Source organism: Ylistrum balloti, unplaced genomic scaffold, assembly GCF_031769215.1.
Source record: "Ylistrum balloti isolate Yb309-2 unplaced genomic scaffold, AGI_CSIRO_Ybal_v1 Utg369844, whole genome shotgun sequence".
Classification (NCBI taxonomy): domain Eukaryota; kingdom Metazoa; phylum Mollusca; class Bivalvia; order Pectinida; family Pectinidae; genus Ylistrum; species Ylistrum balloti.
The window spans coordinates 250,161-277,277 of NW_026782000.1; the positions used below are offsets into that span (position 1 = coordinate 250,161).

The window sequence follows — 27,117 nt, forward strand, 5'->3', positions numbered from 1 at the left end:
CAGGCATCTGATTGGATTTTTGTTAATCGTTAATTGGCCAAGTCAAAAATAAATCTGTCGGAGCATATATCGTCCCAGAAACCACTTTTACGGAAGTACAATCTCATTACTACGCTAAAAATCAGACGTGCAATTTATTAAACGGATTCAAACATTCCAAAGACCCAAGCCTGACGTTGACGCCACACAACCAGGAAATCTGTACAAGTTGAGGACGATCGAATATATTTTACATAGACAATGGCCTACAGGATGCCATCAGATTCCAGAATATATGTCGGAAATTTACCACCAGACGTTAGACAAAGAGATATAGAAGATTTATTCGAAAAATATGGAAATATTCGTTACATTGAGTTGAAAAATAGACGCGGTCCGCCATTTTCCTTTGTCGAGTTTGAAGATCCAAGGTATGCCAGCGCACGTGTATTCTCTTCGATGGGAATTTAATTGTTGTTGCAGACATCGTTTTGCTTTATTGTTTATAATTAGAACAATGACACAAGCCTTCACAATATAAATTGTCATACCTCTTGAAAGAAACTTGCCATTCTCGCAAAATCTGATTAAGCTTAGGTTAGTGGGAAATCCCCTAGGTCGTGTGCCCGAACACATAACACAGTTTTTATGTAGATACTTGTCAGCCACTTTAATTAGTGTTTTGTAGTTTTTTGGGAGTGATATTTCATGAACATATCAAACTGTTTATTAAATTCACACGCAGTTTTTAAAATTGAAAAATGTTAAACGCCATGATATTGTAGATTTTACGTCTGAAATGTTGCACCCTGACCAATATAGAAGATAGTTCTGCATTGAATGACGGAGAAAATGCAGCTAATTATGTAAAGTTTCTGGATGTAACAGAACACGAAAGGCTGATCATTTGGAGATATGTTTCCTCCTCCAGTACATTTCATTGGAAAATTCTTGAAAAATCACTACCAATTTAAATAAGGTATTTCCTTGAATATTTGTAACTTCAACTTTTGTAAAGCTTTCAATGTGATCAATATATTGAGAAAAATAAAGGATTTTCAATATCCATGAACTCTTGTTCCACTCGTTAGTGGATGCTGTTAACAGGACACCAATTTTGCAATCAAGATGATTTTTGGGGTATTGATAGATGATGATTTTTTTCCTATATTGCAATTGAACAAATAATATCTGTAAAGATTTTTAAAAGAATGTTTAAAGAATTTTATCTCTTGACAATGATTTTATTCACCAGTTGCAATTATGGTGTCCTGTGTTACATTCAGTTCAGAATCCAATTCCATGTTTCATCAAAGAAATGTTTTGTAAAAAGATAGATACACCAAAATTTCATTATTTAATGTAATGTCTTGCAAAGTATTGTCGATACTCAGTTGATCATCCAAATATTAAATATCTTGCAGAATGAAAAAACATAATGAAAATACTAAATTGCATTTGGTTTCCTGTGCATGCTAGGGACAAACAAGCGATGTAATACACCACATGCTTCTTATCTGCTATGTGTTAAATGTAAAAATATCTTTCTTGTATATTTAGGGTTAAATGTGGCTAAGTATCAAACATATTGGTAATTTTTTAGAGTAATTCATTAGGATGTAACAATGGATGCTAAACGGCATCAAACAATATAGCAAACCATGGTTGGAATTGGTCATATAGCTACAGATTATTTTGTCGATGGTCATCCTTTAATGGTCATTTTGCTGTAAAATGTATCAAATGTTGAATGACTGGTAATATTGAATGAATGGTTGACTAACATATTTATCTGATGTCTGGGACATAACATTGGACTTGCATTAGTGCCACTCTAGTATATAGGTCATCTTTTGTATTTGGTGGTAGTGCAGACACATGTTTAACAGCCAGAAAGCAATCTGTAATACACACCTAACATGAGATAAAACAAATATACCAATGTACTCATAATAAGAGATAAATCACTTGTAGTTTCAATGGCTGGGATGTAACATTATGACACTATTTACATAAGCGCTAAATGATTTAATTACCTTTAAAACATATTCAGAGGTTTTTCACTACATTCACTATTATCGGGACACCAGCCACTTCCATGAGGATATATACACAACCACAAGCGGAAATGCTGTAAATGTTAATGGATATACATTACCGTAAAGTAAATAAATTTCATTGATCTTTTCAATCTTAATTTATTCACCTTGTCTCATAACATTGAACACAACAGATATAATAACATTTATTTTTGTTTGTGAAAACGCCAACTATGGACAGCAAGAAATGGTGGATGTTCCTGTCAAATGAGACTTGAAATAGAACGTGATGCAAATATTTCATAATATAGCAAAATGTTCCGGTAGTTATATCCTTGTTTGAGGAACTTTCAATTGATATATGTGGTATTAAAGTAGCCAAAATCACTTAAATCTTTTAAGTCTTTCCATTTTTTTTTTTTTAGCTTAAGTCTCGCATATTTAGTTATGATGCATAATACAACTGAAAAACTAAAATTTGTTTTATTGTGGGAATGTACCGAAAATAATTCAGTACTCCTGGTCTGTATGCATATGTTATGATAGTACAGGACAGTTTCTATAAGCAGCTAACACTCTCAGTAAACATATTTTGGTAAAATTTGATTTACTGTGTTATAAATTTATGGGACTTACTAATATTTATGTCAATTCTGACCATAACAAAAATAGCTAGCTACATATTCTTTTGTTTTTATCTTTAAGAGCATATTCATGTATTCATATATAATGGGGTTTTGCACTCTCATTCATTGGTAATGGAGAACACTGACAAACATTTCATAGGAAGACAATCAAGTGAGCCATACTTGGAATAAGTTTCAGTACCAAAATTTGTCTGAACAGAAACATTCTCATTGTATATTCTAATGTTGTTTAGAATTAAGATATCATTAGAAAAAAATGACATTCTATGAAAAAGTGGAAATATGCATCATTTTACAGGTTATGTTTTGTAACAAAAAAGTTTCACAGTCCCAAGATATTTACTTTCCATATGTTTGTTACTATCCTGAAGAGATGCTGAAGACGCTGTTCGGAAGAGAGATGGCTACAACTATGATGGCTACACATTGAGGGTTGAGTTTCCGCGAGGAGCAAGGGGCCCCCCAAGTTTTGGTGGAGGTGGCGGTGGCAGAGGAATGTTTGGTGGTGGAGGTGGTGGCGGTAGAGGCCCACCTTCCAGGAGGTCTGAGTACCGAGTCCTTGTTTCAGGTGTGCAGTGGCAGAAATTTAGTTTGACAGTATTCATAACATTATTTCCTACAATAATTGTTCATTCATCAGCAATTGTATTCCTAATGATATCTTGAGCAATTATATCTACATTTATAAGAAAAAACTTCATTATATTATTAACTTAGTAAGTATTTGATTAAAATCTATGTTGGTTTTCGGAATTCTGTTGACAGAAAAGAATTTTCATATTGCCATATGATATTTCATGTATGATGGTAAATATTTTCATCAATTGTAGAACTACATTGTATGGTAATATTGAATCTTCAGTACAGAAAATACATACGTTACCAGGTTCATACACATTGATGTATCGTTTTGTCAAGATATCAGAAATGAAGTTTTAAGAGTAGCTGAATCAAATTTCTGAATCTGGAGATTGCTCATTTACCTTTGACACAGTATGGTTTTTTAAAGTTAAAGATTATGATGAACTTTGAATGGTTGCTTTTAGGACTTCCTGGCTCTGGCAGCTGGCAGGATTTGAAGGATCACATGCGTGAGGCAGGTGATGTGTGTTATGCTGATACTTACAAAGATGGCACAGGAGTGGTGGAATTCTTGCGCAAGGAAGACATGCAATATGCTGTACAAAATCTGGATGACTCAAAGTTCAGGTCACATGAGGTATCTAGAACTCCCCACACCCTCAAATTGAATTAGCATCCATTTCCAAATTTTAAACATTTCTGCTGAAGGAGCATCATATGATTTCTCTAAAATCAATCTGGCAGCACACTTTTGAGCATATGACATGTTTAGAGCAACTTCTGTAATTCCAGACCAGACTGTATAACAGAACATGAAATGTGGAAAAACACAAGCATTGTAAAATTTCAAGCGGCCTTCTATAGGTAAAAATTGGCGAATATGCTGGAGTAATCTTTAATCTTGGTTGATTTTGGAAACAACCAAGAAATTATGTGACGACCAAGATAAACTGTAATCAATTTTTAAAATGTACCAAGTAATTGTTTTACAGTTTCCTCCCTAGTGTAAAATTGAGACTGTCATTGATTCTCCCAAGTTTCTGTTTGAAAGCAATTAGAGTACATTTAGTTTATTTACATTAACTATCATTTTGTTATCATTACACAGCGCATCCACATTTTCAAGGACTTTTGCAGTTTATTCTGGATTATATCGGGTACAGATGATCCTGAGTTGGTTAAAATGGAGTCGTCGGCTTACATGTCTGTTTCAGATTTTAAGTGTAATGACAAATCATTGATGAAAAGTAAGATCCTCAGGGGGCCGAAAATAGATCCTTGTAAAAGTTATCTTATTCAACACATTTGTAAAGGACTGGATGGGGATATTGACCTGTATATATATTTTAATGTTTCAGGGAGAAGTGTCATACATTAGAGTGAAAGAGAATTACAGCAGTAGTAGCCGTAGCAGGTACTCGCGAAGCCGCAGCCGAAGTTTAAGTCGTAGTCCACGCAGAAGGAGGTCTCCAGGAAGAGGGTCCCCAGACTACTCGTCTGTACAGAGGAGGCGGAGGTCTCGGTCCCGATCGTGAAGGATCTCATTTGTCCTTTCACATCATTAAACACGGGTGTGGTCATCGTGTCATTTCATATAAAGCTTTTCTTTTCAACAGTAATACTTGGAATGTCTAGAGATACTGCATTCAGTCCAAAATGGCAATCATAATTTTGGTTGGATTTTAGTGTATTTTAAATTTCCTAATTAGAATTCATGCATTCAAATCATGCCAAATTCATGATCACAAGTACATAGAGCAGAATTGGTGCGGAATCCCACTTTAGTGAGGCTGAATTAGGGTCTGTCATATATTTTGTCCACCGCAAAGAAGGCCATTCTGTCTCCGTAGAAGTAATGGAAGGAAGAAAATATTTGCTTGTGGTTTCAAAACAAAAGTTACCAATTGTTAACATTACCTGTCAAAAACTAGCTAAAATGAATTGAACTCTCCACTGAACAAGATGAAAATCAAAGATATATAATACTATAAACATTACAGTGCATTGTGCAAGTGTTATGTTTGCAAAGGAGTTAGGTTTGCTCTATTCAGGGCATGCTTCAAAATCGAAGCCCAAGAATTTCATTTTCATTAGAGTTCTTACTATTTCTAAAGTGAAGAGATATTGACAATCAATGATTATTTTGCACAAAAATTTGACTAAGTATTTTGGATTTTACATAAGAAAAGAACTATACATAGGTAAATAATGAAAAGCATGATCATCAATGTTTTTAAAAGGAGGAGTGCCTTACGAAATCAAAGGTTTCACAAGTGACTGCTACTTATTATTAATCATTTCTTACACAGTCATGGAATTACAGTCCCGCTGTCAATCATATGATCAAGGGTCGTCCACAACAGTCTCTGTCCAATTAGGGATTGTGGATCCAGGAGTTTGTTGCTTCCAATTGGATATGATGGAGGCGGGGAGTGACTGTTTACTCCTGACATCCTTTTCATTGGAGGTGATGATGGTATGCTAATTTTTTTCATGCATATCATTAATTGGTATTGTCTTGTTTTGATAGTAGACTTTGCTTCCTTTGTTGCTACATTAACAAGATTTTTTTAATACCCTGACAAACGATCGTAATTTTGATCTGATAGCGGAATTAATACAGTACATGTTTTTATTTTCTTAAACATAGGTATATTGTAACCCATTTTGTTAGAGATAGTTCATTTATTTTGTGTTGAAGCAAGAAGGTAAAGAAAACTGTATGCTGTCTTTTGGAGGATAATTTAACTTTGAGTAAGCTTTTTCATGAGTGATGTATTCCTGAAAACAAGGCAAATCAATGACAAAACATTCTGTCAACAAAATTTAAGATAATTCAATGTCATAAGAATATTAATTTTGATAAAAGGATTTTTTTTCAGCCTGATAACAACCTTTGCCTTCTTCACCGGTCGTTTTGTAATCCTACCAAATGGTTGCTAGAGTTTTAGGCATAGTAGATATAAATTATTGAAAATCTGTTTCACATATATCAAACTATTTCAAATCATTAGGTCATTAAGATAATTTGATTTCTTCCTGAAATGCAGAATAAACAAAAATGCATGAAAGAAAGTAATATCTATCAGAAAAAGAATTCTATGCATATTAAGATTCCAGTGCATGCCTTGTCATAACATTTTGTAACTTAATTAAAATGTATCTTTGTATTTTCATCACTTAAGGTTTTGAAGTTGGAAGGAATGGGATAAAATAGTGGATTGGATGGATTTAGGATAGGGAAATTGGATAAAAGATGGATAATGGACCGAATGGAGATAGGAGGATAAGTTTAGGATTTTTTTCCATGGAAATAGTTTGGAAAATTGAAAGTATTAAAGATATAGGACCAAATGGAGATAGTGGAAAATATTTAAGGATTTTGCCCTTAAACCTAAGTTTGGAATTGGTTTGGATAATTGGAATTAGGACCGAATGGAGATTGGAGGAAAGTAAAAGGACCGAATGGCAGTTGGAGGAATTGTCTTTTTTTTTCTGAAGTATTGGATAAAATTGGAGGAATTATGAATAAGATGGATTTGGGAGGGACCGAATGACGATTGGAGGAATTTTAGATAAAGTGGATATGGGAGGGACCGAATGGCGATTGGAGGAATTTTATTTGATAGACAGTTTTTGGTTCTGAAAAAAAAGATTGGATTTGGATTTTGGACGGAATGGAATTTGGAGATTTTTTTTTTCCTGCAAAAATTTTGGAAAGATCTGGATCAGTGGACCATTTGGAGATTGACATATTTAATGTCAAATATTACAGGGAGTTTGCGAAGTTTTAGATAGATTTTATGGCTGCATATAGATAAACCCAGTACAAAGGACATTTAAACAGAAATTTCATATTTCTCATACCTGTTTTGATATAATAATTGGGAAAACCTGAACGTTCTGTTCAGAAGTTGTTTTTAATATTATAATGTGGTTTGAATTCTTAAATCAACATATTTTATGCGTGCATAAAAGCTTGTTTTTATTATTTTATCCTTGATTTTCATTATGGCACACATAACATTAATTTGGAAAAAGTGTTTTGTTTTTATGTATGGAATTTGTTTAACATTCATCCTGATTATTTTTAATGGATGTTTAAATTGCATCAGTCTATTTTTTGTCCCTGTGCAGACACATTCCTATGAATAACTAAAGACATTTCTCTCATGATTTAGTGAGAGTAATATGGAGTGGCTAGGAAGTTTTTTTCCCTCCAAAACTGCTTACCAAATGTATTCAACACAACAATTAGGACTGTGAAACAAAGAAAAAGGATGGAAAGAGGGACAAAAAATAGTTCCATGTAGCTTTAGTCTGGAACTGTTCAGAAGTTTTGGAGTTGGTTGAAAACAGGACCATCTGATGTTCTATATATTTTTCAATTTTTTTTTTTTTTTTACCGTACATCATGTCTTTGTGGTTTTTATTTTTACAATACAGAGTAAGTAAGGAAATCATTGTCAAGTCATTTATTGCACATAATTTCAAAGTAATGGTCTTGTATTGTTCTTAAATTGTCAGCCATAAACTGCATTGTTTTGTCACTTGCTTCTTGCTGTATAGAATAAAGGATATTTTATGGCGTTTGTTGTTTTGTATTTTTTTTTAGCTTCAAGGAAATTATAAGCAACTGTGATCTTCGATCAACAGGTACCTGGGTTGGAGTACAGTGCATTTTCTAGATATGAATGACCTTGAACGTTTTGCGATGTTGTGGGTCAGGTATGTTAAATTCTTTAAAAATCTCATTTAAGAAGACCAAGATTTTTAAGAATTGCCAATAGGATTACATTCTTACTGGTTAGAATGCCATATAGATTCTAATGAATAACTTGAGATGTATTTTCAAGTTCACTTAGGTCAAACATACAGCAAAATATTGGAGAATTTTCTCAAGTTTCGGGAAACTTGAGATGCTGATATTTGCCCTTTAGGTGCATGGTTTATAGTGCTTCAAAACTTTTACCTTGAATATTTTTCCAAAGTCCCTGATAAAACTGGTTAAAACATCTTAATCTTCTAGAGATCGATCTCCAGAATATTAGTATTTAGCCATAAGATATGAAGGACAGAATGGGATAGGTTTTTTTTCATATCAATGATCATGAGCTATCCTCAATGTCACAGAGGTCAAATGTGCTTAAAACCATTCAGAATAAATAATACCCAAGAATACAGATATGTTATGTTGGAAAGATTAAGTTTCCTTTTTAAAATGACCTTGACCTATTTCCAAAGTCACATCTCAATATTATGCTGGACAATCTTTCAAATTGCAGGTGGCCTTGACTCTTCATGTTTAGCTAGTGCAAATGTAAGTTTAGAGTTAAGTGTAGTAGTCTTCGCATCAATGATCTAGACTTTTTCACCACAGGAGTACCAATAAACTGGTTAAAGCATTACAAAATTTCCAGAATACCAGGGCACTGTTTGACCAGGTATTATCTGGGACAGTGAGCTTTAAAATTTCCTCTTAAACATGACATTGTATAATTTTTACTGGTCATTGGGGTTAAATATGTTTCAAGACTGCATCTTTATGATTTGCAAGCAGGTACCTAGGATAGAATGCTACCAATGGTTAAGGCAGGTTCTTAGATATCCGACAAGGAATAGTATAAACAGATTTGGAGCAAGTTTTGATATCCCCTGAAGTTTTTATATCCCCTGGAAACGTTGATGGGACAACAGGAATGTTGTACTTGATGTCAAAAACTGGCTTCAAAGTCCTTGGAAGTATTCTGGTCAAACAAAACTAAGTGATCATATTGTTCGATAAAATTAAGTTTTGGTCACCATTTCAGAAAAATCCTTGTTGACACTGTAAAATCTCACTCCCCAAGGATGGAGCTATGTTTACATAGAATAATTACGATCTTGTTCAGTTTGAGTTTCTGGATCAACGGTCTAGATCACAGTTACTATTTTTAGACAATCATTGTCCGTGTGATTATGACTTCATGCTTGCTGGGGTGTTGATCAAATGCAACATACTGGATTGTATTTCATTGCACATCAGTGGAAGCTGAACCATAACGGTATTTGAGTTTAGATTACCTTGATTTTGTAACTATCACTTGTATTTAGTTTTGAGTCACAAAACAGGGGAAAACTTAAGTTGAACAGGTCTTTATCAGATTAAGCAGATGACCAAATATGCAGCTGTGACTTTGAATTTGAAAATGTAGTTGGGGGGAATAGTTTCAAAACACTAGATACAAAAAAGTGTGAGAATTAAAGAGAGGGATGAAATGCACGTTTTTATTTTCCTATATGCCGGAGATACTTGACTTTGATAATGCATTGCAGACCCTGCATATCAAGTTATCAACTTTATTGAAATCTAATTCTTTTGACAATGCATTTTTGTCAACATCATACTAAACTGCATTTTTGCATCAATATATGTGCACCTATATACATGTCTTAAGGACACTTGGGGATTTTTGTGTAAATATGTGGGAAGTCATTTTTATCCAAAATTCAAAGCAGTCAGTGCTTGTAATTCTACCATTCATAGGTCATCTTGATGGCCATCTTCAATATCAGATGCCATTTAAGACAAAGTAAACAAGCACAACCCTAACATGTTTTGCTGTTATCTACAATTATTAGAATGCTTTTTTAACTCTTTAGAAACAGCACAAGCAAACTAAATTTGAAGATCAATACATCTTGTTGGCCATCTTGAACATTTGACATGTGCAACATGGTTTCTAGTTTGGGCTATTAGCCTCATTTAACCGAGTGTATATTTTGTATCATTTTGCAGGAACAATGACAAAGAATATGATGGAGAACTATTTCCTATCATAATGCAGGTATTCTAATGTGCCAAAACTTTACCAATGACACATTCTCTTCCATCCCTTTGATTTATAACTAAGGACTTAATAGTGAAATTCTATTTTGGATATTTATAAAATTGAATCTTGTATAAATGAAGGAAACTGATTGACAATATGTAATACATGTACCATCTTATTTGCATAGGAAGGGAAATAATAACTAGCTGATAATCAAGATTGAACACATTTTCGGATAGTTTTGTATCTTTTATTGGTCTTGAGAGTTTTATAACACATTTAAACAATAACAAGAGGAATAATTACTGAATGTAAATGCATTTACTTCGTAATTATTAGAAAACAAGAATTCAACTGAATCATATTTCTGGTCGTCACTAATAGGATTTTCAAAATCAGCTTAAAACCAGAGTTGAATTTAAGAAAAAAAAAATTTCTATGTGCATCTTTTCTCACTTAAAAAAATTTAAGCCTCTTTTTGAAATCCAATGAACATTTTCATTTTATGGAACCTTCGAGTAGAATCTAAATGCTACAAATTTCTTTGACGGTACATTCTATTCCAGCTATCAAAATCAAATGGTGTATTATCTAGAAGTTCTTGAAACTATGTGAATACTAGCATACTTGGAAAAGTTACACCACAAATTTGTTCCTTTGCTTCGGTTTAACATACCCAAAAGATATTTGTGATGATCCTGTTATATTGTGTTTGTATATCTTTGTGCAAAAGATTCTCAAGAAACCTGATCACCGATAAACAGGTTTCTTCAGATCATCGGTTTCTGATAAAAGTGATATCCTTCATCAATCCTACTTCTTCATCATAAGCTGTATTGCCTGATCCAAAGTAATTGGAGCAAAATCCACCAACAATCCTGGACTAGTTATGGTTAACTTGAGACATACATTTTAAGATACATGATTTGAGATGGGTGCATCGACATGAGGGGTCAAAAGTTAGAAAGAACATAAAATCCAAGCAAGAACTGTCAACAGTCCTAGTATTTCTAATCTAGATGTATCCAAAGATCAAACAGTCCTATCTATTGTCAGTTCAATTTATCCCACGATCCCTCTGCACTCTTACTTATATGCTAGATGTATCCTAAAATCCAAGCAAGATTCCTCAGTAGTGCTATTGATGAGCTAGATGTTTCCCAAGATCCGACCAAGATTGCTCAACAGTCCTATTCATAAACTAGATGTTTCCCAAGGACAAGATCCCTCAACAGTCCTATTTGATCACTCCACAGTCCTATTCATAAGCTAGGTGTATCATAAGATCCAAGCAAGATCCCATAGAATCCTAATCATAAAGCTAGAGTGTTTAAGATCCTGAACAAGATCCCTCAGCAGTCCCATTTAAAAGCTAGATGTCCTAAGATCCAAGCAAGGTCCCTCATGATCAGCAGTCCCTGTAGTCATTAGCTATATCTCCTCCAATCCGAGCAAAATTAAAGTATTTTTAAGCTAGTGGTATCCTATATCCAATCTCGACCTGTTAGCAATGCTGGTATTCTAAGCTAGACATACTGTGAGATCCAAGCAATATCTGTCATTGATCCAAGTGATTTTAAGTTAAGATATTTGAGACAATCCATTAGTGATCAGAGTAGGGTATTACTAGTCCTAGCCATTAAAATCTAAACTTGTCAGATTTTGCAGCAAACTGGACAAGACTGAAAGTGATCCTAGTAGTTTTAATACACATATCTTAAGATCCATTAGTAATCCCAGTGTATTTCAAAGACATATCCCAAGATCCATTAGCAATCCTTAACTTTTTAGAGATAACTCCTTAGATCCATCAGTGATCCAAGTAAGATCCTTCAGTGATCCTAGAATATACAGAATAGGGTCACCGCCAGATCCTTTCCTCCTAGTGTGATCCTATAGCAATCCTACTGTGTACACGATACACAGCCTGATCCTATAGTGATCCTACCATCCAAAGATCCACAAGATCCTTTGATTTGATATTGGATTCAGTTTTCCAGGCCAGAGGGGGGAAGGTTTTCCTAACACAGAGAAGATCCAGAAGAAGCTTATTGTTTTCTTTAATGTAACAAAAATATTTGGTGGTGCATTACTTCTTTTTCCTCCAAATATTCTGCTAAAACATTATCAAAAAAAAAAACACACATCAGAAGTTTCAAAATGAAAATACATGCTATAAGAAATTCATTTTACTACTAAAGTTACCGAGAACAAAAGAATTTCAGATAAGACTTTTAGAATGGGAAAATTAATTTCAGAATAAATTTAACAATTTGAAAAAAAAACTAAGAAATATTAAGAAAAAAAATTCCATTTCTTTTCCATCTTTCCATCTCTCCCTGTGCCAGATCCCAAGAGCTCTCCCCTGTCTGAATATTTTTGAGTTGGATCCTGAATTTTTCTCCCTTTTCCAAAGAAATTTTATTTTTCCAAGAACAAGGTTATCCAAAGAAAGGATCCTAAAGATTTTGATCCATTTTTTGGTCGACAAAATAGGAAATTATTTCCGCTATGTTGATCCGAGGAGGGGTTCCGAAAGATTCTATCCAAGTGGAATTTGGGGAGAATGGTTTTTCCAAAGATTGAATCCAATACCATTATCTCAATTTGCTTCCTCTGAGTGAACTCACTCCTTCCAGAGTAAAACAAGCTTAGACCTTTGAATCAAACAAAGAAAAAGAAAGTATGACATTAATTCTTTTTAATAATATACACATCATAAAGCATGAAATGAAAACACACAAAAAGATACCTAGAGAAAAATGATTGACTAATAGTCATACAACATCAAACTAATGCAATATCCTTTTAAATGATTACTATCAATTAATATTTATATCACAATGTATTCAAATTAAGGAACCTTAATTTTAAATGACCAATGGCATCTACTATGATTAAAATGTCTGCACTTTCAATATACCTTTATACACGATTCAAAATACTGCTAACATTTTACAATGATGTCAACACTATCAAACATCTACAATTTAGATTTGATTACATTTTAAAATATGGGTTGAAGTGATATCAAACATAATAATATTATACATATGTAGTATTTTACAAAATCATTATGTCAGATGTTGGAATTTAAAATATCTACTACTGTTTTTACTTTTAGTAACATTGTTTCGAAAATATTAAGCAAATTCTGAACCTGAGGCCTTCATTTGTTATCGATTCTTTACTGATAAAGAAATTTTCCTTGATTTTATCCAATTAAATGCCATTACAACATATTTCATACATAAAATGATTGTCACATATATTGTAATGCATGTGATCATCACACAAAGAAATAACAATTACAATATCCTCTATCATGTTAATTTTGTTCCTTCTGATCCTAGAGCACAAACTCAACTTTCAATGACCAGTCAAGTCTTCATTGCTATTATCTTTCCTTTTGCAGTATACCCCTCTCTATGCATTTTCACAATTATTATCATTAAACATACCAATGTCCCTGGTAAAGCAAGGAATTTACCTAATGAACGGAAGTATATATATAGATATAAAAAAAATGAAAATGATTTACTTTTAAGATACTGCTGTGAAATGGATTTGCACTGCAGTACGTATACACAACAATTATGTAATTTCATGATTTTCCATTTGATTTTCTTATAAAATATTGATTTATTTTAATGTCAACAAATTCACAGAACTGTTCAATGATACACTGAATATCCCAAATATATACAGATCAAAACTGAAATATCAAATAAAAACAAAAGGCCCATCTGGTCTGTTCTGCTCACTTATTTCCTTATGGCTATCTAAATAAAAAATGTATTTGCTACACAAGGTCATGTGTTCAGAAACATTGTTATGTAGTAATAGTTTATTTATAAAATAATTAAGCTTATAAACAATCAATTATTTGCATGAAGATTAAATCAGAATTTACTCTAAACAATTTTACTGATAATCTTCCCAGAATTCAGGTTCCAACAAAAGTCAATGATACTACTGTGGTTTTAAAAAAAATCACATATCTTTAACTAAGTTTTCAGATCTGCATCAACTTCAATGTTAAAAATTGGTCTGAAAATAATGATAATGATATAATAGGTAACTGACAAATAAAACTTTATCTATTTGACCCATGGTATTGAGGTTCAGCACTTAGAAGCACCCACCTCAAAATATCATTTAGCTATATTGAGCATCATCTATTGGCCAAACACTTTCACAACCTTCATTTACCAGTACATTACACATGTTGAATTTCTTCAACTAAAGGACATTAAGAGGTTTACACCACTTGCCCTGTGCTTTTAGAGAAGTCTTCCAACCCGATATCTGCAAAGCCGTTATTTGAGTCTTATCCATAGTTCCACTATCTTGCCATAAATTTGCCGCAGTTTTGATTTGTATGCATCAAATCTCCTTTGTCCTCAATACCAATTTCTGTTAAAATATCTTTACTAAGCCATAATGATATTATTTTCTAATCTCACGCATTTAAAGGTGAACAGACGACAGATATTGCGACACAACACTAAATACAAATTGAATAAAATCTGTTGATGAATAAACATTGAAAAAAGCAAACTGACTCTGAAAAATAATAATTTCCATTTGCTTTGTGCTGCCATAAATGTGTTACTGTTGAAATTTACACTAACTACTAGTTATTTCCAGGTTGTAATAAGATCAAATGACATGAAATATTCAAATAAAAAAATATTGAAGATGAGGAAATTTTCCCCATCAAATTATGCCTCCGTTGCATGCTTTGAAAACTAAATTTTTACAATAAAACAGGAAAACCCCAAAAATTTACAAAAAGGAAATATTTAAAAGTCCCTCCCCAAGATCATACCATAATCTGAAGCCCTCCTTTAGCTAGAAAGTGAAAAGTCTGTAATGTCCAGGGATGGAAGAGCGTAGTTAATTGTCTCCCTAGCAAGTAAACACTGTCAACATCTTGTTTATTGCCATGTGACACGACTTCCTCGTTTATCCAGGTTTCATATCAATCTCACTTATGAAATTCACCAGCACCTGTAGCAAAAATACATTGCAATAACTTCCAATTTCATATACATGCACTTAATCACTCTATCCAAATATTTATCACAATAGCACTGTCCCATCTTAAAATCTATGATTAAGACTTTCTACTGTCTTTTTCCCTTAAAATTTACACTATCCGTCAAAAAGTTATATGTTCTCAGTATAAATCATCAGTCATTGTGTAAGTGATTTCTACACAATATCGATTAGCTACCACTGCAAAATTTATCTTTTGTATTAATCTCAATAAATCCTATTCCATCTATAATGATTCAAGCGTTTTCACATTCAAATTTTGGGCGTCAAGAAGAAATTTCTTTTACTTTTCTTTAGCCTATGATCGTGAACGCGACCGGCCATAACGTGGAGATGACCCTCTTGGGCTTCGACTACGAGAACGCCCTCCTCTATCTTCTTTGACTCTAACATATGATGTTTCTCCCTGAAAAATGAAAAAGGTTGAATGTTTATCTAGTTGAAATGTATACATGCTTTGAGGCAACTGGATGTTATTATCAAGCCACTTCTAAATCAACTATACTATGCTATTCATCAAGTACAGCAGCTGTGCTGCTACAAAAGTTATTGGATTTAGCTGTTTGATATAAACAATGTAACCAATTTTCATGAAACCAAATAAAAAAAAATCAAACCTCGTGTGATCTGAACTTTGTATCATCCAATTTTCTGACCGCATACTTCATGTCATCGTGTCGTAGATATTCCACCACTCCTGTGCCATCTTTATAGACATCCGCATAACAAACATCACCAGCTTCACGCATGTGGTCCTTTAAATCTTGCCAGCTTCCTGTTGGTGGTAACCCTTTATGGTGAGGAAAAAAAATATTGAAATTAATGGACTTTGACATTTGATTGAAGTTCAATGGTCTGTTGATAGCCTAGGCTATCAGAGAAATTCTATCTGTATACATATGCCAAAGTTCAGGATAAAGACAAATGACTATGAATTTATGATTTAGAGACCCCTTCACATACCTGATACTAGTACTCTGTATTCAGATCTACGTGAAGCGGAAAAACGTCCCTGGCCGAAGCTACCTCTGCTGCCTCCCATACCACCTGAACGTTGTGTACTCCCACCCATTCTGTATCCTCCACTACCGCGAGGAAATTCCACTCGCAGGTTGTAGCCATCATAACCATAGCCATTTCGACAATGGACTGCATCTTCAGCATCCCTGGAAACAAATCATCAAATTCATCAGTTTATTTATTCATGTCCCTATTTCTAATAATCCTGCATTTCAGAAATATAGTTATTACTCAAAGTAGTACATTTTCATGTAAATTAAAGACTATTACCCATGTGCTGGGTTGTGCCCAACCTGTTAAAAAGTAAGCATTCAATTCTCAAGAATGTCAAAAACAAAATAAACAAATGACAACAACTCTTGAAGAGTTTTATGTGGTAGATATGAGAACACAGACAACTTGAAATTTATAACTGTCAAATAGACATTAAGATCTATTTTATGTCAATCTTGAAATTAAAGATATCTTTAAATGAGATAAAGCATTTCACAGTCAGCATTTGGGGAAAAGCCATTCGCAAAATGTATTCAGCATGTTGTACCATGGCCTGCTTTCCATATCTATGAAAGCTCTGACATGCTAAATGCTATATGAGGAGAAACTATTTGTTTTGTCCACTCCTTTTGAATATATCTCTAAATTTTGTTTGCTGAAGGAATCCATTGAAAGTTCTTCAAACAAGGATATAATTACCAAAACATTTTGTAATATGAAATATTTACATCATAATTTCTATCTTAATTCTTATTTGGCACCGATACCCTGCCATATTTTGGTATCCACGTTTAGTGTCATAAATGTTGCGTCCAAACATGTACTTGTGCATTATTTCCTCCTTGTGGTTATGTATATCCTTGCAAAAATGGTTGGTGTTTTGACAAAAGGGAATATCGTAAAAAAACCTTGAACTTGTTTTAAAGAAATCAAATCATTTAGCGCTTGCATAAATGCTGTCTTAATGTTACATCACAATCATTGAAACTACAACTGATTTATCTCTCATTATGAGTATGAGTATTGAATATGCAGGCCAACCATTGAAGAAATTGTTTGAAAAAACAGAATTTTATTCGAAACAAATCTAATATTACATGTCATTGGATATTTGATATCTTTTACAACAAAATTACAGTTCAAGATTGACCACTGATGAAATGTTGTGCCATATTTTGGTATCCACGTTTAGTGTCATAAATGTTGCGTCCAAACATGTACTTGTGCATTATTTCCTCCTTGTGGTTATGTATATCCTTGCAAAAATGGTTGGTGTTTTGACAAAAGGGAATATCGTAAAAAAACCTTGAACTTGTTTTAAAGAAATCAAATCATTTAGCGCTTGCATAAATGCTGTCTTAATGTTACATCACAATCATTGAAACTACAACTGATTTATCTCTCATTATGAGTATGAGTATTGAATATGCAGGCCAACCATTGAAGAAATTGTTTGAAAAAACAGAATTTTATTCGAAACAAATCTAATATTACATGTCATTGGATATTTGATATCTTTTACAACAAAATTACAGTTCAAGATTGACCACTGATGAAATGTTGTGCTGTAATATGACCAATTTTAATCGAGGTTTGCTATATTGTTTGGTGCGGTTTAGCGTCCATCGTCACATCCTGATAAACCATTCTAAGATGTGAAGGATATGTTGGATTCTTTGCCTCCTATAACACAAGAAAACCCAGAATATACAAGAAAGACCTTTCTACATTTAACACCCAACTGATAAGAAGCACGTGGCTTATCATATCACTAGTTTGTTCCTCGGACACCAAATACAATTTAGTATTTTCATAATGTCTTTCCATTATGAAATAGATTTATTATTTGGATGAAGAAATATGTACAGATAATATTCTATGTAAACCGATTTTGCATGATATTAAGTATAACATTAAAATATTCTGGTGTATGACTTGCGTATCTATTTTTTTTTTTACAAAATATGTCTGGGATGTAACATTGAATGGGATTCTGAACTTAATTAATGCAGACACCATAATTGCAACTGGTGAATAAAATCATTGTCAAGAGATAAAATTCTTTAAACATTATTTTGAAAATCTTTAAAGATATTATTTATACAGTTGCAATATAAAAAAAAAATGCATCTTCATCTTTTAGCATCCAAAAAACTTGATGGCATAATTGGCGCCCTGTTATGTCTGCTAAGAATTTTTGTAAATAAAACTTATTTGATTGCCTATAGTTGAAGAAATAAATATTCATGGCAATACATCATTAAAATAGACTGTAATTTTCATGAATTTGACAATAAAATGTACTTGATACGGAAATATATTCCCAAATGAACACCATTTTTGAAGTCCTGTTACATCTAGTAACTCTACATAAACAGTTGTATTTTCTCAATCAATTCAAATAAAAGTTATCTACTCCTCTATTGACCAGAATGAAACATCATTTTATGATGTGAAATCTAGAACATCATGGTGTTTTACCTGGTTTTAAATGTTCAGAAATGGTTGTCACGGATGTAACACAGATTTTATGACGCCACATTCTGCCTCGTATAGCAAATGTGAAATGCTTAATCTTTAATTAGTTTTAAAAGTGCATGTAACTGTTTTGAGTTGCTGTCATTTGTGTAATTGGATAAATACTTTTGTTGCTGTAAGTTTACAGCATTAAGCGAAATGCTTAAAAGAAACTGCCCCTGTAATTTGAAATGCCGAATGCTCTACAGCTGCTCTAGGACTACAGGCAAATATGGACACTGTTGTTTATCATTAACAACTTCATGATCAAAATATTTCAAATCAGAGAAGTTTGCATTCAGCAGAAAGCATAAAGCGTGTTGTACGGCTTTCCATACATTTTAACTAGATAATTTATAACAATCGCCAACGATAAGACACCATTTTGCAAACACTTTATCAATAATATGCACGATGCCATTATTTTAAACTGTTGAGTATGGAGGCAACACAATAGCACTGGAATTAAATGTAGAAACATTTTCGGTGGTAGGCCTAGGAAACAGATTTACATCAAAATAAAACAGTATTCGCTCCCAACCTTGGATCAGCAAATTCAACGAAAGCGAACGGTGGCCCTCTCCTGTTCTTTAGGTCTACGTAGTGGATTCTTCCATATTTTGCAAATAAATCTTCAATGTCCCTGTCGCTTATATCTGGAGGAAGATTACCAACGTAAATTCTGGCATCTTTTTGCGCCATGTTTGTAAATATGAATTGTTTCTCTTCACCACAGGTACAAAAGACAGAGCCTCAAAGCCGAAAGCGTGGGCAATACTGAAAACGAGGCTACACTTAATATTGAGAACCAAAAGGTCACGTATATCCGGATTTTCTGACAGGTCTTGTTATTATAATTCATATTAATGCAGACACCTAGCAATAGGTTCACACACGCTATACGTAGAAAAGTAACAATTAGAAAAAGGCAGACAATTAGTCCAGACTATTTGAATATCAACATGTAACATTTATGCCGAAACTGTCTCATGATCACTCCGCTGATTATAAATCATCTTGCCAGATTCAATTTATTTATTTATTTAAATGATTTAAACTTATTTATTCATTGATATAAATTATTTGAATTTATTAATTTATTTCAACTCATGCCACTAAAATATCTCTAATCCCACACACTCATTGAAAACTCAGGGGAAACATGGATCTATGTTTGGGTAGGAACATGCGACTTAACTTCAAACACACACAATAAAAAATATCATATCGCTAATATCAGAGGAATACCAGACCGTCGACAAAATTGTTAGTTATCTTGAAAAAACCATTGCACTCATAGGAGAATTTCCCGAATGCAAGGTAACAGTATAAGAAAATCCAGTATACTTCATCAAGACCTGAAATCAACGTTGTGTCGATAAAACCCAGACGATTTCAATGGTCAGGACATAACATTTGGAAATCAAATCGGCACACTATATATGTCAAAATTAGAGACAGGTTCACAACGGAAGGCATTCCCCTATTGTCACAATCGACCTAATCCGAAACTGCCCTCACATAGGCCTCAAACTCGCGAACCAGAAGGCCAGTGATATACTTTTTGTCTCCCACTGATATAATGGTAAATTTTTGCCGTTCTTGTCAGATCTTTGGCTGTATTTATATAGAAAAATCGTTGTATAATGTATCGCAAGGCATCGCAATAAACTGCTTCCAGTAAATATAATATATTCAGTAGTTCTGAGGTCAGCACTGGGAATCTTTTCATTTTAGACACATTCAATAGAGCTTTCATCTTTGTATACATTATGTTTTAACTATTATTAGAAATCACACTATCTTCATTTATTTTTCATTGATGACAATGTTTTGAATTTCATCACTGACATCATATATATGGCATATAATTACAGTATTATACAAGTTTTAGCCCAGTTTAGCATATAGTTCTCCATTCGTTGCTGATATTTTTTGGATTTAACATATCGAAATTATTTGCGGCATACACAGGGAGATATTCGGATACGTCATGGGAACAGAGTTTGTCTATGTTGCAATTCCACATAGAGGTTTTAGAAATCTCTGGATTAATGATACGGCCAATTATGGTTTTGTGTGATAGATTGTTTTTCCTATACTTATACCCAGTACCATGTGTACATGGCAACATTTGAAATAATCATGAACACGATTATCTTTTAAAGCAATAAGCATTGATGTCTTCAAATATAAGAAACTACCGTTTTCTAAACTCGTTTAGAAAGCGGAAGTAACTCTTTGCCCAAACAAACAGATTTTGTCATAGACATTAAAAAGATGACAAACTGTCGCTTCGTGAATTTATAAAAAAAATTGATGGATGGAAATTGGACTCCTATTACATCAAGGGTAATAGAATTTTTAATTCGATCTTTACACCTGTAATTCTTGATGAGTTGTCATCAATGGAGTTAGCACTTACGTTATAATATTTACTTGTAAAGAAACAAGCCCTGTCAGATTCTCGACAACTTGGTATTCTACTATGGTGAAGTTCCTATATAGTTTCGTCATTGTGACGTGTAGACGGGGATATCCAAGGAACAGCAAATAACATTTAATATTTGTATGAAACCAAAGAAGACAAATTACAAAGGGAAATGTTGAACTATGTTACAGCCTATGCTTATTTAAATGACACCCTTCACATGTTTATTTTTTCCTCTTTTCTTTCCATTCTTTGTATTAAGATTTTTTGTCTCTGGTTGTATCTCCCGCGTTCATTCTCATATGACATGGACTTTTTCTAGAACGCTTAACTCCTGTTGAAAATAATGACATAAAAGTATATGTATGACAGCATGTTTATGCTTTCAATTTCGACAAAATTTATTGTGAATCGTGCAGGGTAGTCCAGTATCACACATTGTACATAAACACTGCCATTGTTTTAATTTTATTTGAAGCAAAATTAAATTGTTTAATCTATTTAATGTTATTCATATACATAATAATGAGCGTTACAATGACACACAGATCCATAGCACAGACGGAAAATGTTATTACGAACATTAAAAATAAACGATGAATATTTCCCTATCATAACTACCCTGTTTTCAATATGATACCATTCTTACATTAATTTTGTTATGACACGTGTAATACAACGTAGATGAGCTGTGATTGGCTGGATGCTCAAACTGTTTCTATTGTATCGTCATAACTTCATAATGTCATATACACATATCTATGGAGTGGGAATATTAACAATAATTTGATATTGTCAAAAATGTTAGAAAAAAGTATCCAAACATGTGATAAACAGAATATTACATTCGTTTCTATTTCATATACGATTCATAAAACGTTTTAGATATTGTTTCCTCACCAGAGACGCTGTAAAAGGTAAAAATTTGAGATCCTCGTTATATTGAAATTGACTTTGTAATATAAGTATGATTTGTGACACATAACCTTTAAGTACCAAACACAAGCTATTATTTAAATATCTTTGAAACATAATTACCAAAACCCAAAACTCTAAACTATTGCTAGAATAGCTTTAGATAATTAAAATATGAAAAAAATCCAAACGAAATCGATTAAAACATACTTGCACTACATTGATCCTGACATGATACACTGCTCACTGTACATGTGTACAAAGGTCAATGTCAACATTTCACAATTAAGATATTATTTATTATGCGTACAGTTTCTTACACCAATATATATGTTTTGCATTCAAAGCCCTACAGTTTGTAACAGTGATCATGATGTTTTATGCTGTAACCTGCTCAAAGTAACGCTTACACACCACATTTCCGCATTCAATTTGCTGAAAATAAAAAGACAAAACAGTAAAATGAGAGAGGTAGCTGATTTTACAAAACACGAAAGATTTACAAAACATAATTCATACACTACTTTTATTGATATTGATCTATTTATTTGGTTTTTTTTTGACAAAAAATCAAAATCAATCCAGATTTGGAAAATGAAAAATAAAGATAAATTATAATATTTATTGTTGTTGTAATATTAAAGCAAAATTTTATATACTTGATAATATATTCTTGATATAGAGAGTATCCCGATTATAGATGTTTACGTAAAGCACTTACTACAAGAAGCTCCTCTCCAAACCTTTCCCTGTAGACCGTCTGAGGTTTCACTGTAGAATCAGGAGCTATAGGGGTATTGGTGTATTTGATCTTACCATCTTCATATACAACCAAACACTGAAAATTAAATTTATATTGAAAACGAACTGAACACGAACAGGGTATTGATGTGTATATTGTCGGTCATGCAGCCTTCTTTTCTAACCATCGCACTCAATACCTGTGTCTACCCGTTTGATTCGCAAGCTCATGCTCACTATTTCTTTTAACAAGAAGTTACTATTGTGACTCGTAGGTAGGAAAGAGTGACAGAATATGAAATATGTCATTAAGTCATAAAAGATACCCACAAATGATCAAAAGTAATTGTTTTTATGATTATAATTTACCTTCATTTTTGTACCTTCCATCTCTTTCTCGAATTCCTCATTAAGTTTGAACGTATCCACCTTATCTCGAATTCCTGTTTTCTGTTCTATGGTGATAGTATCTTCATTTACAGATATAACGGTTGTAGGTTTCGCCAGAGCTGCCATCTTCCGAATAAAGAAATTAACGCCTAAAAAGAAAGCAAAAGAATCTATAACTAATTGCATTTCATCAACTTTATATTCTTTGATATAAATGAAACCCCAAATCGACATAGCCGACGCATCAGTTTTAACGACACTTGAAACGGCTGTGCTGAAAACGACAGGAGCAGTTCTGGTCACAAAAATTCATACTTTAAGAGATAGAATAATGTCGATGTAAATGAGCGGCGTACCAGCTTACTTAGTACGCAATGTAAAAAAATATTAATTTTCTAGCGTTGAATTATTCTTTACTGAAGTTGGATTGTTTTAATTACAATAATAAGATAATGATAACCTGTTACAGCTGAATTTGAAGATTCTGGTTGAGAATTGTATTTTGTGTTTACAGTAATCTAGGATTCAGTCACTATATAAAAAGATATGTTTGTTGTGCAAAAGGTTACAACGGCTTTACAATTTTGTTAAGAATCAATCGATATCAGAAGAATGTTGGTAACAGCCGCTTTACCCTTTCTTTATTTTGAACTATTTTATTGATCAGCATCACCTCTGTGGAAATAACATACGGCACGGGGTTTCTTTCAAGAGATTGACTCCTATTTATCTCTAAAATAGACCGTTGTAAACTTAGAATAAGCTTCAACAAATGATCGGATTAACATTATTTAAATACAGCAGCGAGGTATAAATAGCTTTGTAAATAAGATCAACACGTGTTAAATTCACAAGTTGCGTATTATACGGAAAACATCAGAGAGAATAAAAGCAGGTCAAATATAAATGATAAAATTCCTAATTCTGCATGGTTTCGTCCTACACCATGTCTCTAACGTGTAAAACTTAAGATCGACATGGCCAAACTTCTTTATTATTCATTATTCTACATTTTAGATATACGAGCCAATTATTGATCTTTTAGGTACAGTCTTGGGCTAATTATCTCATAAAAAGACAAATAATCAAAAATTGGGACATATGTCATTCCGATAGGTATCTTATCATTCCCAAGTTCACAAATACCATTTCTGTCGATATGGTGCCTACAAAGAATGATTCGAATAAAATACAATGATATATTGATGATATTGCAAAATCTAAATGACATCCTATTCTTCATCAGTCGTATATCTTGATTTTTCCTACAACGAAACCAGCATGGGCAATTGTATGATAAGCGTAATGAATTCAATTTCCATATCGTGAATATACCATTTCTGGACAACAACATATATGCATCCCTCTTCTATGGTGGCTACATGTTGCAGTTGATTCGATATTCAAGGGCCTATGTTCCCAATATTCCGAAGTCGTCAACTGACGGACAAACTCCTAGCACAGGGGTTCAGTGATGAATGCTGATTGAAATTACGGGTTTTAAAGTCGTCATACTGATTTCATTGATCTATATTTCTTTGTTCGATATGACGTTGGTCGTATTTGATGCTCTTAATTGGCCTGTTGGTTCCGTTGTTGTATACCTTGTTTTCCTTTGAGAACGTGACATGAATTACTTGGATTGACCAGGATTTTATAAGGTGAGTATTGTCGATGAGGCGGTAAGCGTCTACACTTCCGGAACACCTGGTCTTATTCTCAGGAGTCACAATGCAAATGTTCTTGTTATTTTGCCCTAGTTTTATTGACAATGAGTTTTTATTTTCTAATGTTCAGATGATGATATTTTTCTTGTTGCTGATTAATAATTTATTTTTTGTTATTTACATTTTTCTAATGTAGGAGCATGCCATTACTTACTTTGATTGACCAAGATCTACATACCGGCTATCGTCGATAAAGTAGAAGACGCTTACTCTTCTAGAACACATTGTCTTCTTCACTTTCTACATGTACAAGGGTCTCTGTGTAAATCTTTCTTTTGTGAACATTTTGCATCATTTTAATCGAATTTGAGTCTGAATTAAGAATCATGTGACACGTCGGCATTTTCTAAGTTTGTTTCTGTACAAATATATGAAAACATGCTTCATAACCTGTTGAGAAATGTAGATATACTAACAGTGTATCACATTTAAGCGATGCTAACGATTCGCTTATAAACTAGATACACATCTAGCTTATATACATATATACATATATACATATATAAACTGGGCAAAGTTTACATTTCTCCCTATAACATATACAGAAGCCATGTCAGCAATCAGACACCATTACAAAATACAAATGATAACGAATTTTATATAACATTTCCTCGTCTATAACCTACCAACTTCCGCAAGAAATTCTTCGAAATTTTCGCTCCTAACCATCTTCCATGTTCCAGCAAACTTCTCCTTAATATCCTCCATCGTTTTATCAACAGTATATCACTGCCGTTCACACGTTTAATGTGTAAGTGTCTAAATCTGGTTGATGCACATTTATCAGGCGAATCACTGTACGGGACACCGATCTCGATAAAACCTCACATAATGATGTTAGGCATTCAGATTTGTATTTATTCGCTGTGTCAATGCAGTGAGGCATATTCGGAAACGATCGATTTTTATAAACATTTTATATACACATCTATATGGAGAATGTATACAACAGACAAAAACGGCACGATATTTTCATGTGATCGATATCAATTGTATCAAATATTTTCTATTTCTCTATTTAGAAGATTCGTGCTGTATTTCAAATATTATTTGTATTTCAGCGACCGATATTTACGTATTTAAGAAATACTGATTATTGTGTAAATCAAATAATGTCAGGTAATGATACTTCTTCATATTGTCACATATACCCAGGGCAATCATGATATTGACTTAATTGATGGTTATATCTTGTTAAAAAACATCTTTCATATTAAATGTCATTATTTACCCATAAATCAATGTTGGGTACAATAAAGTTTGAAATAATTCAATACTGAATATCATATGTATAGAATACAAACTCGTAACACAAGTTTTCAAAAGATGCAGGTTAATGAATTTTAGGGGGAAATTTTAAGGTCGTATGGTCTCATTGAGAAATATTATATTTGAAGCTGAACGTGTTTGATGCTCTTTAGTTTGCCTTTTGGCTACGTTGTTGTATACCGTGTTCTCATTTTGGAACGAGACAACCATCACTTACTTGGATTGATCACGATTTACAAACGGATGTCGGCGACGAAGCAAAGGTCGATTGCTATTCCGAAACATCTACTCTTATTAGTCAAAATGAATACTGCTCCATCAAATCGGCTTAAAAAACCGAAACTGTAGCACATTGTGAATTAACAGTGGTAGTCATACATCATCCGATTTCACAAGTAAAGGCGATATATTTGAGCTCCCGGAAGATATGTTTAAATCTTAATGTATTTGACAAGTATATGAGGGATCGATTCGATAATCCTCAATAATATGAGAGTATTAAAAATATAAAGGAATATCTGGAAAATCATATACCTCGATATGGGGCTCAGTATATGTAAAAATCCTATAGCTATAACCAAAACCCGAAGTCTTGAAAACCCATTGATGAAAGAATGTACAGTAAGCCTGCCAGCACAACACCCGTCGAAACATTTAAACATTCTAAAGTCTTTATTATACATGGTGAGATATTTCAGTCTGGAATATAATTACACAGAACATTCATTGTAACTTCTAAGATGACTCGAAACGCTATTATATATGCGATCAATCGCGTACTTCATGGCTATTTATAGGCGTTGAATTCTTCTTCATTTTCATTGAAATATTTTTAACAATTATCATGTTTAAAATATAAATGATAGAAACTTGAAAACATGGTATTAGCAAATATCATTATTGATACGCGTATCTCTTAATTTTGCCATGTTATGCTCTGTTTACTCGATACGCGCTTATCAACAATGTTAAGCAGCAATCTGAATCCTGATA

The 27,117-nt window shown here is 33.1% G+C and overlaps 3 protein-coding genes across 6 annotated transcripts; 1 reads left to right on the plus strand and 2 right to left on the minus strand.

The window, feature by feature from the left end:
* Positions 1–150: 150 nt before the first annotated feature.
* On the plus strand, positions 151–7,836 carry LOC132545363 (serine/arginine-rich splicing factor 1A-like). Of its 2 annotated transcripts, XM_060209044.1 has the most exons (6): positions 151–410; positions 3,037–3,233; positions 3,712–3,884; positions 4,606–4,818; positions 5,557–5,723; positions 6,433–7,836. In XM_060209044.1, the coding sequence occupies exons 1-4, from the start codon at positions 241–243 to the stop codon at positions 4,780–4,782; spliced, it is 717 nt and encodes a 238-aa protein (XP_060065027.1). In that variant the 5' UTR covers positions 151–240; the 3' UTR covers positions 4,783–4,818; positions 5,557–5,723; positions 6,433–7,836. The 2 variants fall into 2 exon arrangements, with proteins under 2 accessions (XP_060065027.1, XP_060065026.1); XM_060209043.1 differs by having other exon boundaries at positions 4,606–5,723.
* Positions 7,837–10,295: 2,459 nt separating this feature from the next.
* Positions 10,296–19,401, minus strand: LOC132545359 (serine/arginine-rich splicing factor 1B-like). Of its 3 annotated transcripts, XR_009554035.1 has the most exons (7): positions 19,193–19,401; positions 16,084–16,286; positions 15,738–15,910; positions 15,408–15,526; positions 14,891–15,072; positions 12,655–12,716; positions 10,296–12,175 (listed from the first exon to the last, which is right to left on the minus strand). XR_009554035.1 is itself a non-coding variant. In XM_060209039.1 (5 exons), exons 1-4 carry the CDS (start codon positions 19,351–19,353, stop codon positions 15,419–15,421), a joined length of 645 nt encoding a protein of 214 aa, XP_060065022.1. In that variant the 5' UTR covers positions 19,354–19,401; the 3' UTR covers positions 12,746–15,072; positions 15,408–15,418. The 3 variants fall into 3 exon arrangements, 1 of the variants encoding a protein (XP_060065022.1); XR_009554034.1 differs by having other exon boundaries at positions 10,296–12,716; XM_060209039.1 differs by lacking the exons at positions 10,296–12,175; positions 12,655–12,716 and having other exon boundaries at positions 12,746–15,072.
* A 2,043-nt stretch (positions 19,402–21,444) lies between these two features.
* LOC132545374 (fatty acid-binding protein 9-like) lies at positions 21,445–25,570 on the minus strand. Its single transcript, XM_060209055.1, has 4 exons — positions 25,482–25,570; positions 23,108–23,277; positions 22,719–22,835; positions 21,445–22,432 (listed from the first exon to the last, which is right to left on the minus strand). The coding sequence occupies exons 1-4, from the start codon at positions 25,561–25,563 to the stop codon at positions 22,376–22,378; spliced, it is 426 nt and encodes a 141-aa protein (XP_060065038.1). The 5' UTR covers positions 25,564–25,570; the 3' UTR covers positions 21,445–22,375.
* Between the last annotated feature and the right edge of the window lie 1,547 nt (positions 25,571–27,117).